The sequence below is a fragment of the Carassius carassius genome, chromosome 10, assembly GCF_963082965.1.
Source record: "Carassius carassius chromosome 10, fCarCar2.1, whole genome shotgun sequence".
Lineage (NCBI taxonomy): Eukaryota > Metazoa > Chordata > Actinopteri > Cypriniformes > Cyprinidae > Carassius > Carassius carassius.
Genome location: NC_081764.1, coordinates 23023204 through 23038923, shown reverse-complemented (window position 1 = coordinate 23038923; position 15720 = coordinate 23023204). Strand labels below are relative to the sequence as shown.

Below are 15720 nucleotides of genomic sequence, written 5' to 3'. Positions count from 1 at the left end.
AAAGGGGTGCACAGTAACACTTGTGCTGTTCCCTGACAAATCTGACCATTGTGACATACAAAAAATAAACACATTAACGCTGTCATATAGAGAACACAAATCAAACACTGTTCATTTTCTTTCAGTTTTCCAAATTAAGAACTAACCAAAATAAGAAACTGTGACGGTCTCTGTTTGAACTCATGCAAGTGACTAACAAAAGCATTTTTAAATATGCCTGTGCTATCACATGATGTATATTTGTAAATATTGTCTAGTTCTGTTTGAGAACCTCACAGTTCCAAAACAAAATGTCATAATATTTTGAAGCCGGGTCACTGCAGTCACGGCCAGTTTGTGTTTGTGTGTGTGTGGTAATGTCAGATGGATAAATGTATATTAGATGCAGGTTAGGGTAGGTTCAAATTTCTCTCTGTGGAAAAGAATGTAATACTCAAAAAAGTTTGTGTGTTTTGACGTGTGTGTGTCTGGGTAGCGCGTGTATAAATGTATCGATACATGCACAGGTCCAAGGGCTCAATGTTTGCAAGCACATATGATCATATGTGTACATGAAAATAATGAACATGCTCCTGAAAACTAAATTGTTCTGTTATTTTCAGTCTCTCCCATTCACTTTCAATGGTCGGCCATTGTGACCATTTTGGACCATGCCTACTCTCAGATAAATGAGGCCCACGATTAATCAGATGCAAACAGAAATATAAAACCAGTCCTAATTGAAAGAGAACAAGTTGACAAAAAGATTAAATCCAAGATTGGGTGAAAATATGGTATAATGAGTGATTTATAAGCTATTTTTTATAGGCCGGTCATTTTTGACCGTGAACACCACAAGTGTGACTATGTGCCATATTTTTTACAAAACAAAAGTTTCAAAACAAAATTCCTGGTGAAACATTAGAGTAGACTAGTGTGATCAACAGTAGCCATTTTTTTCATATTTTTTTTTTCATATTTCCAAATTTACTCAAATTATTTGTTTTTTACTCAAAAAATGAGATGCCTACTCTCAGATAAATGAGGCCCATGATTAATCAGATGCAAACAAAAATATATAACCAGTCATAATTGAAAGAGAACAAGTTGACAAAAAGATTGAATCCAAGACAAAACTTCCGGAGTGAACGCTGGCGCTGTTAGCTGCCGCTGCTCCTGCGATGAAATTTTATTTGATTTGCTTTTATTAAGTATTTGTTTTAATTTGTGTCTAAATTATTTGACCCTGCAAATTTACTATAAGCCAACGAGTATATTTTAGCTACTCATTATAGAAATTTTCTGTCTCTGTTGCTCCTGGTCGATGGTGTGTGTACCTGTTGACTGTCTGCACCCCTAGCGCCTCCAGCTTGGAAATAACAATCATGAAGATCGTCGACTTACTTGGCCGGATCATTTGTCTGTGGGCCATGAAGATCGCCATTTGTTCTGCCTTATTCCATCCCGCGAGGTCGACGCTTCAGTACTTGGCGGAGGAACTTCTCCAACTTCGGTTGCGTTTTACTGATCCTCCATCAACACTACGCTTTCATCCAGACATCACCGGCCAGCACCGTCGGAAATATGTTCACCGTGGATCCCGTCGATCCTACAGCATTAATGATTCGTGTAAAATACGGTCATTTTGGTCGCAGAAACCTCGTCCAACACGGAGGTCAGAGCGGATTGTTGACCACAGTGTCCTCTCCAATCTTAAAAGATCATCAGGTATTGATTCCAGTAAAAACAACCTGTCATTTGGATTGCTTAACATCCGCTCGCTCTATGGTAAAGGACCTCTACTACATGACGTGTTGTCTGACCGTAGGTTGGATTTTTTCTGTTTAACTGAAACCTGGCAGAAACACGGTGCCTACTTTCATTTGAATGAGTCTGTTCCTTCAGGATATACTTTTATTTGTAAATCCCGCACTATTGGCCGCGGTGGGGGTATTGCGATTCTCTATAAGGAGAAATATATTGTATATATATATAAATGTATCACAATTGACTGACCACATATTCCTCCTTTGAATGCATTGCCATTAAAATAAACGGGGCTATACCGACTATTCTCATTACTGTTTATCGCCCCCCTAAAAATAACTCAAGTTTTATATCTGAACTCTCTGACCTTTTAACTGATCTGTGTGCCATGTCTTCCAATGTAATCATGTTGGGTGATTTTAACATTCATATGGACAATTTGAGAAATGCAAGTACATGTGATTTTTTATCTTGTTTGGACAGTTTTGGCTTGCAACATTTTGTGAATTCTCCTACTCACTCTAAAGGTCATATTCTTGACCTCATCTGCTGCTCTGGTTTAGCACCATATAATTGTATTGTTTCTGACCTGTCTCTATCAGGTCATTTTCTAGTCTCTTTCTGTGCTCAGTTGACAGTTTTTAAGTTAAAGACGGGCCATAGTATCACTTTTCGGAACATAAAGAACATTGATGTCTCTAATCTTGCTGATGAACTGGCCAGCTTCTCAAACAAAGTGAAATTCTCCACTCCTGATGCTCTGATTTCCGTTTACAACAGTGGACTAACTGAGATCTTGGATGTTTTTGCTCCTGTTAAAACTCGGACTGTTTCTTTTAATGTTTCTGCTCCATGGTTTACCCCTGATCTGCGTCTACTCAAAGCTAAGGGACGGAGGCTTGAACGTTTATTTGCTAAATCTGGTTTAATGGTACACAAAGATATGTTGAGTGATCATATGTACCATTATAAGGAAGCTCTGCTTAAAGCAAAATCAGATTATTATACTAATATTATTGGAGCCAGCGAAGGAAACTCTAGATATCTTTTTTCTTTAGTAAAGAAGGTTTCCTGTACAGCAGATGCCATGCCTTTAAGCCTGTGTTCTACAGAACAATGTAATAATTTTATGACTTTCTTTGAGTAAAAAATTAATAAGATCCATCAGCAGTTGGCTATCAGTAATTTAGCTATAAATCCTCTGAGTCTCTTAGTCCCACAAATGACTGTACATTCTACTTTTAATTATTTTACCCTACCACCTACAGCAGAGATACGGGATCATATTCAAAGATCTAAATTCTCCACTTGTCAGCTCGACCCAATGCCTACTTGCTTGGTTAAAGCCTGTGTATCGTCACTGTCCTCATTATTCACTAAAATTATTCATTCTTCGCTTGATACCGGGCATGTACCGTCCTTCATGAAAACCGCTGTCATTACTCCGATTCTTAAAAAAATAGGGGCTGATCCATTCAATTTTGAAAACTATAGACCAATTTCTAACCTGCCATTTATTACTAAAATATTGGAAAAGTGTGTCAAAGCTCAAATTCATGAACACCTGTCCAAGAATGCATTATATGAACGTTTCCAATCTGGATTTCGTTCTCATCATAGTACTGAGACGGCCTTGGTTAAAATAACTAATGACTTATTAATAGCAGCTGATTCTGGTCTTCTGACTATACTAGTCCTACACAAGATACTTTTGGACAGGCTAGTATCTATAGGAGTCACGGGTACCCCCTTGTCCTGGTTTAGATTATACCTCACCGGTCGTAATCAATATGTCCAAATAAAAAATTATAAATCAAGGTCATATAGAGTTAACTTTGGAGTTCCTCAGGGATCGGTTTTAGGGCCTCTTTTATTTATGATCTACTTACTTCCTCTTGGATTCATTTTTAGGAAATACGGTGTTAATTTCCATAGCTATGCTGATGATACCCAGTTGTATTTATCTTCAAAACCTTCTAGTTCTTCTCCGCGACCTGTTTTGAATGAATGTTTATCTGAAATTAAAGCTTGGCTTTCAGGTAATTTCCTCAAACTAAATAGTGACAAAACCGAAGTTTTATTAGTAGGTACTAAATCAACTTTGGCTAAATCTGATTGTCCTTCTTTAGTTATTGACAATATTGAAATTTATCCTTCTCAACAGGTCAGGAGTCTGGGTGTCATCCTGGACAGCACACTCTCCTTCGAAGCACATGTAAATAATATTACACGCGCCGCATATTTTCATTTGCGTAATATTAGCCAACTTCGTCCTTCTCTCACTAAGAGCAGCACAGCAATTCTAATTCATGCGTTGGTCACTTCACGAATTGACTACTGTAATGCTCTTCTCTCTGGTCTTCCTACAAAACTTCATCGTAAACTTCAACTGGTTCAAAACTCAGCGGCACGTGTCCTGTCTAGGACTTCTTTACGCGAGCACATCACTCCAATTCTTCAATTTTGGCTTCCAGTTAAGTACCGTATTGATTTTTAAATTCTGCTTCTCACATTTAAGGTTTTACATAATTTGGCTCCTCCGTATCTCACTGATCTTTTAAACATTTATACTCCTCCTCGTTCTTTGAGATCGACTCACTCTATTTCCCTTGTGTCACCACGTATTCGCTTAACTACAATGGGAGCGAGAACTTTTAGTTTTGTGGCGCCTCGGCTGTGGAATTCGCTTCCCCCCAACATAAGGAATTGTGACAGTCTTCAAATTTTTAAATCCCGTTTGAAAACTTATCTTTTCACTCAGGCTTATGTGTGAATTGCATAAGCTATTTTTTATAGGCCGGTCATTTTTGACCGGGAACACCACAAGTGTGACAAGGTAACAAAACCCCCACAAAAAAGTAAGAAAATTTCCAAAAACAATTTGAGATTTAGTTATACCCTTTGGGAACAAAGTCACTAAGTTTCAGTCCAAAGCGATAAAATTAATATTTTCGGGAATAAGAAAATCTTCTCCGGGTCAAATTGACCCGAACACCACATGAGGGTTAAGAAACTTAATTATAATTAGTTTATAAACATTATTTTAAACAGTAAGCACTTTTTAAACAGATAGTCATGTTATCTTATACTCGATGCGCCCTCTTGTGGCCTCAGGAGAAAAGCCAAAAGCTTTCCTTTACCCTAAAAATGGCCGCCCGGGTGTGTGGTCACAATTTGTGTGTTCACTACTCAATGCTGTGTGCACTTGTATGGGTTAAATGCAGAGCACAAATTCAGAGTATGGGACACCATACTTGGCTACACGTCACATCACTTTCACTGATATTTTCATAAGCATGTACCGTATTTTCCGCACTATAAGGCGCACCGGATTATAAGGAGCACCTTCAATGAATGGCCTAATTTTGGACTGTTTTCATATCAAGTGCACTTTTGTTAAAGCAAAATTTCTGTAATTTTGGTATTTTTGTAATAACATTCTCTTTAGTGAATGCCTGCCCATGCCCAATCATAATATTAGTACAATTTATTAATAATAATTTAGGCGTAAATAAAATGACCAACATGATGACTTTTCACCTGACGACGACGACCTCATCCGACCGAGACTATTCCTCACGTCTTACGCGCATTTTTTAATTGCTAGAGGATATTTTCAATACCGTGGCAGCTGGTAAGTGGTGTTTCATTCTCAGCGAAGTGATTTTGATGTTTATTTACTTATAATTTTACAAGGACGTGATGATGTGAGAACATGCAGATATGTTGTTTATATTGCTGTGTGTAGCCTGTAGTGTAGAAGTAACACTAGTGTGCTGTTTGAGGGAGAAAAGTTTCACAGGCATCGAGGGGTCTGGTCTTTTATGTTATTTGACTAAACTTTTATTATATTACAGTACTTATTTATTTTTTAACATGTAGAGTGCCTTAAAAATAATCACAACACTCGTAAGGCTTATTCAGATTTTCTCATTCTCTGAATTATCATTATAAAAATAAAAACAATACAGAAACGAATTTAAATATAATTATATTTTAAATGTGACGCAAATATTTTTTTTCATACAATAGCAACAGTATTTACAACAGCAAGACCACTTTAGCCTGTAAACTCAATATTTTTTTTTCATACAATAGCAACAGTATTTACAACAGCAAGACCACTTTAGCCTGTAAACTCAATATCTCTCTGGAAATAAATGTAAAAATATCAATGTCAATAAAAAAATACATAATATAGCTGAAATCAATATGAATAACAAATGTAGCCTGTCATTTGTTTACATTGCAAAGGTGTTCAATTTTAGACAACTACAACAGTAATAATAATATTAATCACTATATTCCAGTGTATCAGTTTTTTAATGTTTTGTATCAATATTTAAGGTGGACTTATTGATTAGGTGCAAGAGTAGTAATGATTAGGGGTGTAACGATTCACTCGTTTTCTCGATGCATCGATTACAAACCCTGTCGATTCATATGCATCAATCTTGAAACATGATTTTTGAATCGTGAATCGCCGATCTTGGACAGTAATCGATTCAAAATGCTAAGAATCGAATGAATCCCGATTTCTATAGCGATTCAATGCTTTCAAAATGTATACACATTAAATTACTACACGCACGAATTAATGGAGACCTTGAAGAGTGTTCGTGAATCGTGCCTCTTATCTGTCCTTCACGCGCTCCACTGTTTACCGACTGAGACTGTCACAGGATTGCGCTCGCGCGCCGTTCGTCTATGACGCAGCTGACGTGTGATCTATAGGACTCGTGAAGTAGTTTTATACTTTTCTGTAGTTTGTCAATGGCTCTCTGCATCTTACCGACGGAGTTACCGGAGCCGTCGACAGCTGTGTTTATTGCATGGACGGAGCAGAAATGTAAGTGTCTAAATCATACGCACAGTTCCACTGAATGATAAATGTGTTTAAACAATGCGGATGAACCGAATATACGAAGGAAACTTTAAAAATTAACCACAGCATTAACAACGACCTTGAAATAAGAGCACGAGATTTATCTGATAATATGCATGAAAGTAGCCTAGCGTTTGTTTCATTAGCAAACAGACATCTGGTACGTTTTCTCTCAGAATCATTCGCTGATGGAGAGGAAAAGTTAAATAGAGATGAAGACGTTTTCACACTGAAAGAGAAGCGATCTCGCTCTCATAGACGTGCCAGGCTATATCTGCAGCTAAACTGAATTAAAGCAGAATGAACTGATGAAACTAAAAAAAAAACCCACAAACAATTTATGAATGATGCAGTTCTAATTGACATTTATTACAGTACAGAAACTATAAAGTATATTTTCTACCTAGAATTTCTACCTTAGTAAATGTAGAGGAAGTGTTTTCTATAGTTTTTACTATAACCGCTGTTCTTAATTATTCTGTAGAACAGAGAAGAAAAAGCCATCAGGTTGGGACAATTTAAGACATTTCAGTTTCTAATCCCAGGGCTATTATTATTTTAAACTTAAAATTATCTTCTCTATTGTTTCTTTTTCAAAACTGCATCAAAGCATTTGCTGCTGTATCAATACATAATCATCCATATCGATACGCGAATCAGCAAGGAATGCATCACAATATATTGCTGTATTGATATTTTGAACAGCGCCATTTTAAGCCTTGTTCCATGTGCCCCTTTTATACTTTGAGCACCCTGCCCCTCCAAAGGTCTCTGCACGGCCCTGTTCAGAGGGAGTGTCAGCCACGTTAAAAAAGTTAACAGCTTAAGTCATTTGTGGATTAATGCGTATTGGAGACGAGAACTGTTTAAAACGATTCAGTTCGATTCGGTGAACTGGTTCAAGAAGATCCGGTTACATCGAATGATTTGTTCACGAACCAAATATCACAAACTGCTTTGTTTTGAACTCTCTCACAAAAGACACGGAAGAGAAGACAATGCTGAATAAAGTCGTAGTTTTTGCTATTTTTGGACCAAAATGTATTTTCGATGCTTCAAAAAATTCTAACTGACCCTTTGATGTAACATGGACTACTTTATGTTTTTCTTACCTTTCTGGACATGGACAGTATACCGTACACACAGGGGAAGTCGTGGCCTAATGGTTACAGAGTCGGACTCGCAATCGAAGGGTTGTGAGTTCGAGTCTCGGGCCGGCAGGAATTGTAGCTGGGGGGAGTGCATGTACAGTGCTCTCTCCACCTTCAATACCATGACTTAGGTGCCCTTGAGCAAGGCATCGAACCCCCAACTGCTCCCCGGGCGCCGCAGCACAAATGGCTGCCCACTGCTCCAGGTGTGTTCACAGTGTGTTTAGCCAAAAAATTCTGGCTAAAGCTTTGTCCAACAGCTTAGGTCTTAATTGATAAACTTGTTCACCCCGATCAGTCAGGATTTATACCATATAGGCACTCCTTATCTATAAAATAACAGTAAAAATTTAAGTATTTTGGAATTGAGGCTACAAAAGGATTTTCAGTCATTATTTAAGGTTAACTTACCCCCTCTAGTGTCTAAATTGAAAATATTCAGTTTTGGAGATCACTTCCTATTTCCTTGGTAGGTAGGGTTAATATTATTCAAATGATTGTTCTTCCTCAAATCCTCTCTCTTTTTCAGAACATCCCAATATTTTTACCTAAGATTTTTTTCAAACAACTGGATTCAATAATTTTCTCTTTTTTATATGATTATAAAGCCCATCGAATAAGTAAAGCTCATATTTGTAAACCTAAAGCTGAAGGTGGATTGGCACTCCCTAATTTCTCTCTTTATTACTATGCCAGTGCTCTCCCATACTATTATAATGTGGCTAGATCCCAACTTTATACACTCCACTTGGATCCAATTGGAAAGAGAAGCATGTAGCCAGTGTTGGGGAGTAACTAGTTACATGTAACGGCGTTACGTAATTTAATTACAAAATTATTGTAACTGTAATTAGTTACAGTTACTACGAAAAATGAGTAATTTAAATTACAGTTACTTATGAAATTTTTTACGATTACAAAGGGGATTACATTTTAATATTTACACGCATCCACATACAGATTTAACTGATTTATTTCCCAAATTGCACTGACTATTCTGAGACATACCACCCTACTAATTTCCGGGATGCGGAAACACGGTCTGGTTCGTAGAATCCAGTCATAAAAACGAAATGCCTAACGCGGACGGAATATGCCACATTTTGGATGACTAAATCAAAAGTAGGTCAGTACACTTGAATCAAAACATGACATTGACTAGTGTCTGTGAATATTAAGCCCCAAAAATGCAATATATGACTTGCACATTCTGCCTGTCTGTGGAAATCAGGTGAGGACTGGACACCGGGAGAACCGGGACAATTCCCGGTGGCCTTGCAGCTTATTTTGCCCCACTATTTAATATCATTATTGTATAATTGCCTGCCGAATGTACTAAAGCGATCATTTGCGAATCCGCCATTTGATAATTAAATCTCTAATAAGTCATGAATTGTTAGTCATGACTCGCACGCTCTCCGCGCCTCCGCCAAACGGTTTGGATCAGACTCAGAGTAATCAATGTGAGAAGAGAGAGAGAGAGAGAGAGAGAGAGAGAGAGAGAGAGAGAGAGAGAGAGAGAGAGAGAGAGAGAGAGGACTGCTGGAGCAGAGAAGCAGAACTACTGTTCAGGGTTTCAGGTCAGTTTCATCTGTAAAGATGCTTTTTTGTCTTTGTTTTTTTATTTATTTAATCAAGCAGCAGCACGTTGCTCATCAGTCATCACTCAAAATACTATATAAAGGACATCATTATTATCTGTTGTAATGTTACAGAAGTAATTTAGCTGAAAAAAATTCCGATTTTTTTTATAGGTTTAGGGGGAGCTACGACAGACAACAACACAACCCTTACGAAAATTAACATTTTAATATTTAACTATAAATCCAGAGAAAATGGTTACTATTGTTTAACTGTGATAACCAAAAATGTAAAATTATTTTACAAATGTATTTATTTAAAAATAAATACAAATCCATTTGCAAAAAAAACAAAAACAAAACAAGGTTATTTTACTTTTATATAGGCTAATAAAAGCATGGTTAATTTTTGTAAGGGAAAAACATGACTCGTGTACAGTATTAGGATTTTTCTATAAAGATATTGTAGTATTGTAGAGTATTGTATTGTAAAGTATAGTTTTGTTCAATCTTGAGTATTAAAGTCATACGAGAGATGGATAACAGGGCAAAATAAAGAGACTGAAGAGAAAAATGGAAGTGAAGGTGCAGTTCAGAAGAGAACTTTTAATTATTTTGCATGTCCCCAAATTAAAGATTTAAAATAGATAAAAAATAGTATGTCCATGAATTTGTTTGTATGAGTTTGATTTTTCCAGTCTGATTTTTTTCCCAGTCCATCCCTCCTGTAAATTAATGGCAAAGACATGGTTTCATTTACTACACATAGACCTACTGAAGCTCGCAGTGTTTTCAACCTCTGCCACCTCAATATAGGAGTACACGAGCACATAAACACAATTTCTAGAACTGCTCTGTGTCACTTCATGTGCATTTTACTTATTTTGAGAAAACTATCATCATATACAAAGAGACAGCAGTTTAAAAAAACCACCAATGTTTAGGAGTTTATTACACAGAATACGTCACATGCTTATTAGATAACTGTATTTAAGTTGATGTATATGCTTTTATTTATTATTCTTTAATTTTCACAAATTTAGAAAAGTAATCAAAAAGTACTCAAAATTAGTTACATTACTTTAATAAAGTAATTGAAAAAGTTACACTACTATTACATTTTAAACAGGGTAACTTGTAATCTGTAACCTATTACATTTCCAAAGTAACCTTCCCAACACTGCATGTAGCCCATATGATATTGTGGCAGTGATCTTGTCTCCTACAAAGCTAGAGAAATGGGCTTACAATCATAATTGCATAATCCATAGTACTATTCGCATTTGGAAGCAGATTAAATCAAAATTTGTAATAAAGTCCTTATCTTTCCTCTTACCAATTGGAGGGAATCCATCATTTATTCCTTCGACAATGGATTCTACTTTCACAAAAGTGGAGAGACGTGGGTATTCAAAATATTGGTGACCTATTCATTGATGGTTCTTTTGTCTCCTTTAGTCAGTTGCAGGCAAAATACGGTTAGCAAAAAAAAAAAATTCCGATCTTTGCAGCTCAGGGACTATGTAAGAAAGCATTTGCCTTGTCTTGATGAGGCTGCTTCTGCTAAGTTTGATGAACTATTACGGCTTGGAGGTGGGGTTAGTCACTTGATTTCTCTACTGTACAACTCCTTACTATCCACAACTCCACCTTCTACACAGGGTATAAGGTTAAAGTGGGAGCAGGAAATGGGGGAGGAAATAAGTGATGATTTATGGGTTAATGCTTTAGAAAATATTCATAAATGCACTGTTAATTCTCAGCATTGCCTTGACTCTCGACTTCATTACTCTAAGACAAAACAGCATATGTGATAAATGTCAGACAGAGGAAGCCACACTCTTGCATAGTTATGCTCTTTGCTCTAAGTTAACTCCATTCTGGAGTAATATTTTTAAAACTTTGTCAGAAATATTACGTGTTGAATTAGAGCCTGATCCACATGTGGTAATACTTGGATTCTCAGATAACATTATTTTTCAAAAAACTCGACAACAGTTGTTGTCTTATGGACTTCTTATTGCAAAGAAGCTAATACTTAAGTTTTGGAAGAACATCAATGTCCCTACTGTTACAATGTGGTTGGATGAAATGGTTAGGCTATTACATCTGGAAAGAATTTGTTTTTCTTAATCAAACAAACTGGATCAGTTTGATGAGATTTGGTCTCCCCTTTTCCGCTACTGTGATAGCATAGTTTAAGTTGGCATGTTTAAGTAGGCCTAGTGTGTAGTGCTGATTGTCCCATTAACTGTGATTTATGTCCCTAGGGTGGGGGTGGGTAGTAGTGGGAACTGTTCTTTCTTGTTTGTTGTGTTTTGCTTTTTGTTCTTATTTTATTTTATTTGTTTCTTTGATTTATAATAAGGAATCATAAAAAGTGATGTAACATTGTCAAATAGTTGGATTCCCTAATAAAAACATTTTAAACTAGAATCAAAGGACTACATGTCTGCCATCTAGTGGAAGGGAATACAAATGAGATATTCCACCATATAAGGAACTACAGTCTATTTTATTAAGTATGACGTCTTGTCGCTATTTTGCAACTTTGATGCTTAGAAGGTTAATAGCGGAGTACGCTGTCACGGTGTATGTTCTGTGTTTCCCTGGGTCTCCACTAGTGGTCTCAGTGGTGTGGAGGAGCGGAGGGCGAAATTCCTCAAATTAACCACTCTCCGTCAAGAGGGGAATGAGGTGGGTGGTGTGGCACAAGTGTTCTGGACCCTGGCGGGTGGAATGGGATATAATGATGCGGCCCTGAAAGACCTTTTCAACGCCGGTCTGGATAACCCTGTGCCAGAAAGGGAAATGGACCAGCTGGACGCCTTTGATTTTTGGGGGTTCATTTTGTACCTACAACATCGGTCTCCGTGGGATACCCCAGCCACACCTGTCTCTCCAGGTGGGATGGCCGACTCTAGACCGGGGTCTACAGACAGGAGGACCGCCGGCCCAGCACCACGGCGCAAGATGGCCGCCGGCCCAGCGCCGCGGCGCAAGATGGCCGCCGCCCCAGAGCCACGGCGCAAGATGGCCAACGGCCCAGTGCCACAGCGCAAGTTGGCCGCCGGCCCAGCGCCACAGCGCAAGTTGGCCGCCGGCACAGGGCCACGGCACAAGATGGCCGCCTGTCCAGCGCCTCTGCACAAGATGACAGCCACAGTTGACCCTCCAGAGTAGAGTCAGGTTCCCGCTGACCCTACAGAGTCCAGTCAGGTTCCCGCTGACCCTACAGAGTCCAGTCAGGTTCCCGCTGACCCTCCAGAGTCCAGTCAGGTTCCCGCTGACCCTCCAGAGTCGAGTCAGGTCCCCGTTGACCCTCCAGAGTCGGGTCAGGTCACTGTTTACAGTCCAGAGTCAGGTCACCGTTTACACTCCAGAGTCGGGTCAGGTCACCGTTTACACTAATGAGTTAATCACTACAAGAGTTAGACCTCAGAAGTCAAGTCACCAGTGTTCTTCATGGGCAAAGTCAAGTCACCAGTTTTCTTCATGGGCAAAGTCAAGTCACCGACTATCTTCATGGGCAAAGGCAAGTGACCATTGATCTTCATGAGCAAATGCAAGTCACCATTGATCTTCATGAGCAGTCAGGTCACCATTGATCTTCCTGAATCCAGTCAAAACACCACGGATCTGCCAGAGCCTCTCCACGTCTCTGCTGAGCTACCGGAGCCTCTCCACGTCTCTGCTGAACTACCAGAGTCTCTTCACGTCTCTGCTGAACTACCAGAGTCTCTCCACGTCTCTGCTGAACTACCAGAGCCTCTCCATGTCTCTGCGGAACTTCCAGAGTCTCGTCACGTCTCTGCTGAACTACCAGAGCCTCTCCATGTCTCTGCATCTGGTAGCCGCTACGTAGAGGAGGAGGTAATGTCACAGTGTCTGTTCTGTGTTTCCCTGGGTCTCCACTAGTGGTCTTACTTCCCCATAGGCACCTCACCGCAGGCAGTACAATTCCCACAAGGCATTGTCCCTTCATCACAGTATTTGCACTCCTGTTAATTGCACTCAGGTGTCTTCACTTCATAGTCATTACCCTGCCTATTTAAACCGGTCTGTTTCTGTTTGTTTCATGGAGTCCTTACTTTCCGTCACCTAGTTTCCTCGCATTCCCTTGTGGTTCTAGTTTCTTGTTTCCATTTTGTTTTGTTTTTGGACGGATGTTTCTGGTTATGACCTTTTGCCCGTTTTTGGATTTTGATTTTGGATTACCCAATAAAACTCGCACTGCTTTTGGATCTCTCTTCTCCTGTGTTCCCGATCGTTACAGACGCAGAGTGAGCTGCTGCGGGGAAGTGCATAATCCAATTTGTCCTAAACATGCTTTATATTAAGGGCTTTAAAATAACTCGTAAGATATAGTTAACACGTATAGTTTAAAGCAGCTACCAAACCCCAAACAGCCGGAGCGCAAAAGAATAGGAGTGCAATTATTGTGTCATGTACAATTTTAAACCTACAAGTAAGTGTATTTTATGATAACAGATGGCAGTAATGGGGTAATCAAAATTAAATGCAATTAATCTGTGCTCTTGTGTTTTTTTACTTTAATTTTTAGCTTAATGAATTGATCTGCTTTAAAAAGCTTTTTTTTTTTTTTTTTGGATTTTAATGTTACAATGTTAGAATATAATGTGATTTTTGCCCCCGTTTTGCACATAATGAATAGCACAGCCTTTAATTTCACTATATTTGTTTTCATTGCCTTTAATATAAACATTGGGCAGAATGTTTTAAGTAAATAAATCATTTTTATCCAAATAGAAAATTGTATTTAAGCCAAAAAGGAGAAGATTTTTTTGGCCATATATCGTCCAGCCCTACACAGCATCTGCTCTGCATTTTGCTAAATGGACATCCCATCTGCTTGGATCGTGCTGCCTGCCACTTATATTTTATATTAACTAGGGCTGGGATAAACGATTATTTTTTAAACGATTAATCTAGCGATAATTTTTTTCGATGCATCGATTAATCTAACGATTAATTTTTCAGCCCGATTCGATTACGATTATCTTCCCATTATTTGACTACTAAGAATTTATACATGTTGATTTACATATCTGAATGAAAAAAACATGAATTCCTTAACATTGCAATATACGTTTATTGCTCTTAAAATTACAAAATAAAAGACTGACTAAGAATGCATTACTTTGCACTGGTATAGAGATAGCATTCAATAAAACCTTGAAGCCTTGAAAACACATAGCTTACTGAAACAAGCTTACTGAACACATAGAGCCTAGCTTACTGAAAAAAAGTTCTTCTTTCAGATGAAAATAACAACAACTTAATGTCTAGCATTCAATAAAAAAGGTCACCCAAAATACTTGTTTAGAGCAATTAAAAGAATACAGTAACCAATGTAAACTTGAGGGCTTTAAGCTAAAACAGAGAGTGCTTTTCCAAAAAAAAAAAAAATGTAACAGTGGGAGCCTCTGAAAAAAATCTCCGAATGCTCCACGTGAAACTTTGGCGTTCCGCCCTTTTTCTATCGTGTCTAATGATTTTGGTGATTATGCATGAGGGAGGGAGAGAGAGAGAGAGAGAGAGAGAGAGCAAGACAGCGCTCGTGTAGTTTGAAGACTGTGAGTGCGCGCGCAGCCGGGGCTCTCTCTCGTACGCGCCCTGTAACTGTCACTCACCGATCAAATAAGGCTTTGACAGCCGCCAAAAAAAAGATCAATGCAGAAAAACCCCTGGATTGGTTATATAACATTGGACAGAATGTTGATCCGGCCATCGCGTATATTCAGCACACATAAGGTAAACGTTTTGCAAACGTTTTTTAGAGAAATAAAAACAGGTCGACGAATCGATGCGCATATTTTGCGTCGACGTATTTTTTGCGTCGACGTCATCGATGACCTCGACGCGTTGTCCCAGCCCTAATATTAACTAATACAAGTCTGAACTGATGTCAACCAATACATCTTAGTTGATTACAACTCATTTTAACAACAGGAAGTGCAAAAGTCGCTTTTGTCATTATGAGTACCACACACAAAAATAATTGGGAATGAGAGAGTTTATATACCTGTATAATAGCAGCTTCATTGTCAGACAGACCCAGCAGGAAGATTCTGGCCTTGTCAATTTTGACAGGCACTGTACGGCCTCTCCACTCAACCTCACTCATCACAGCTGCCTGCTTTGCTCTCGTCTGAGTAATCAGCGCCTGAGAGACAGATAGAAAACACAAATGTAAAGACTGAACACGCCAATGCAACTTACTAATTTTATAAAATGCATGATAAAATCAAATTGTAATTTTCGGAGAGAAAAAAAAAAAAAACTTTAAGACACAGTTTGGCATGGCATTTTCTCCCAGAAAACGCAGTTTACATTG

At 38.4% G+C, this 15720-nt stretch overlaps 1 protein-coding gene across 1 annotated transcript in view; it reads right to left on the bottom strand.

Moving 5' to 3' along the window:
• Positions 1 to 15720, bottom strand: part of srp68 (signal recognition particle 68) — an 87131-nt gene that overhangs the window by 45120 nt on the left and 26291 nt on the right. Inside the window, exon 8 of the mRNA XM_059560548.1 lies at positions 15409 to 15549. Within this exon, the coding sequence (XP_059416531.1) occupies positions 15409 to 15549 (141 nt within the window). The remainder of the gene's footprint in view (positions 1 to 15408; positions 15550 to 15720) is intronic.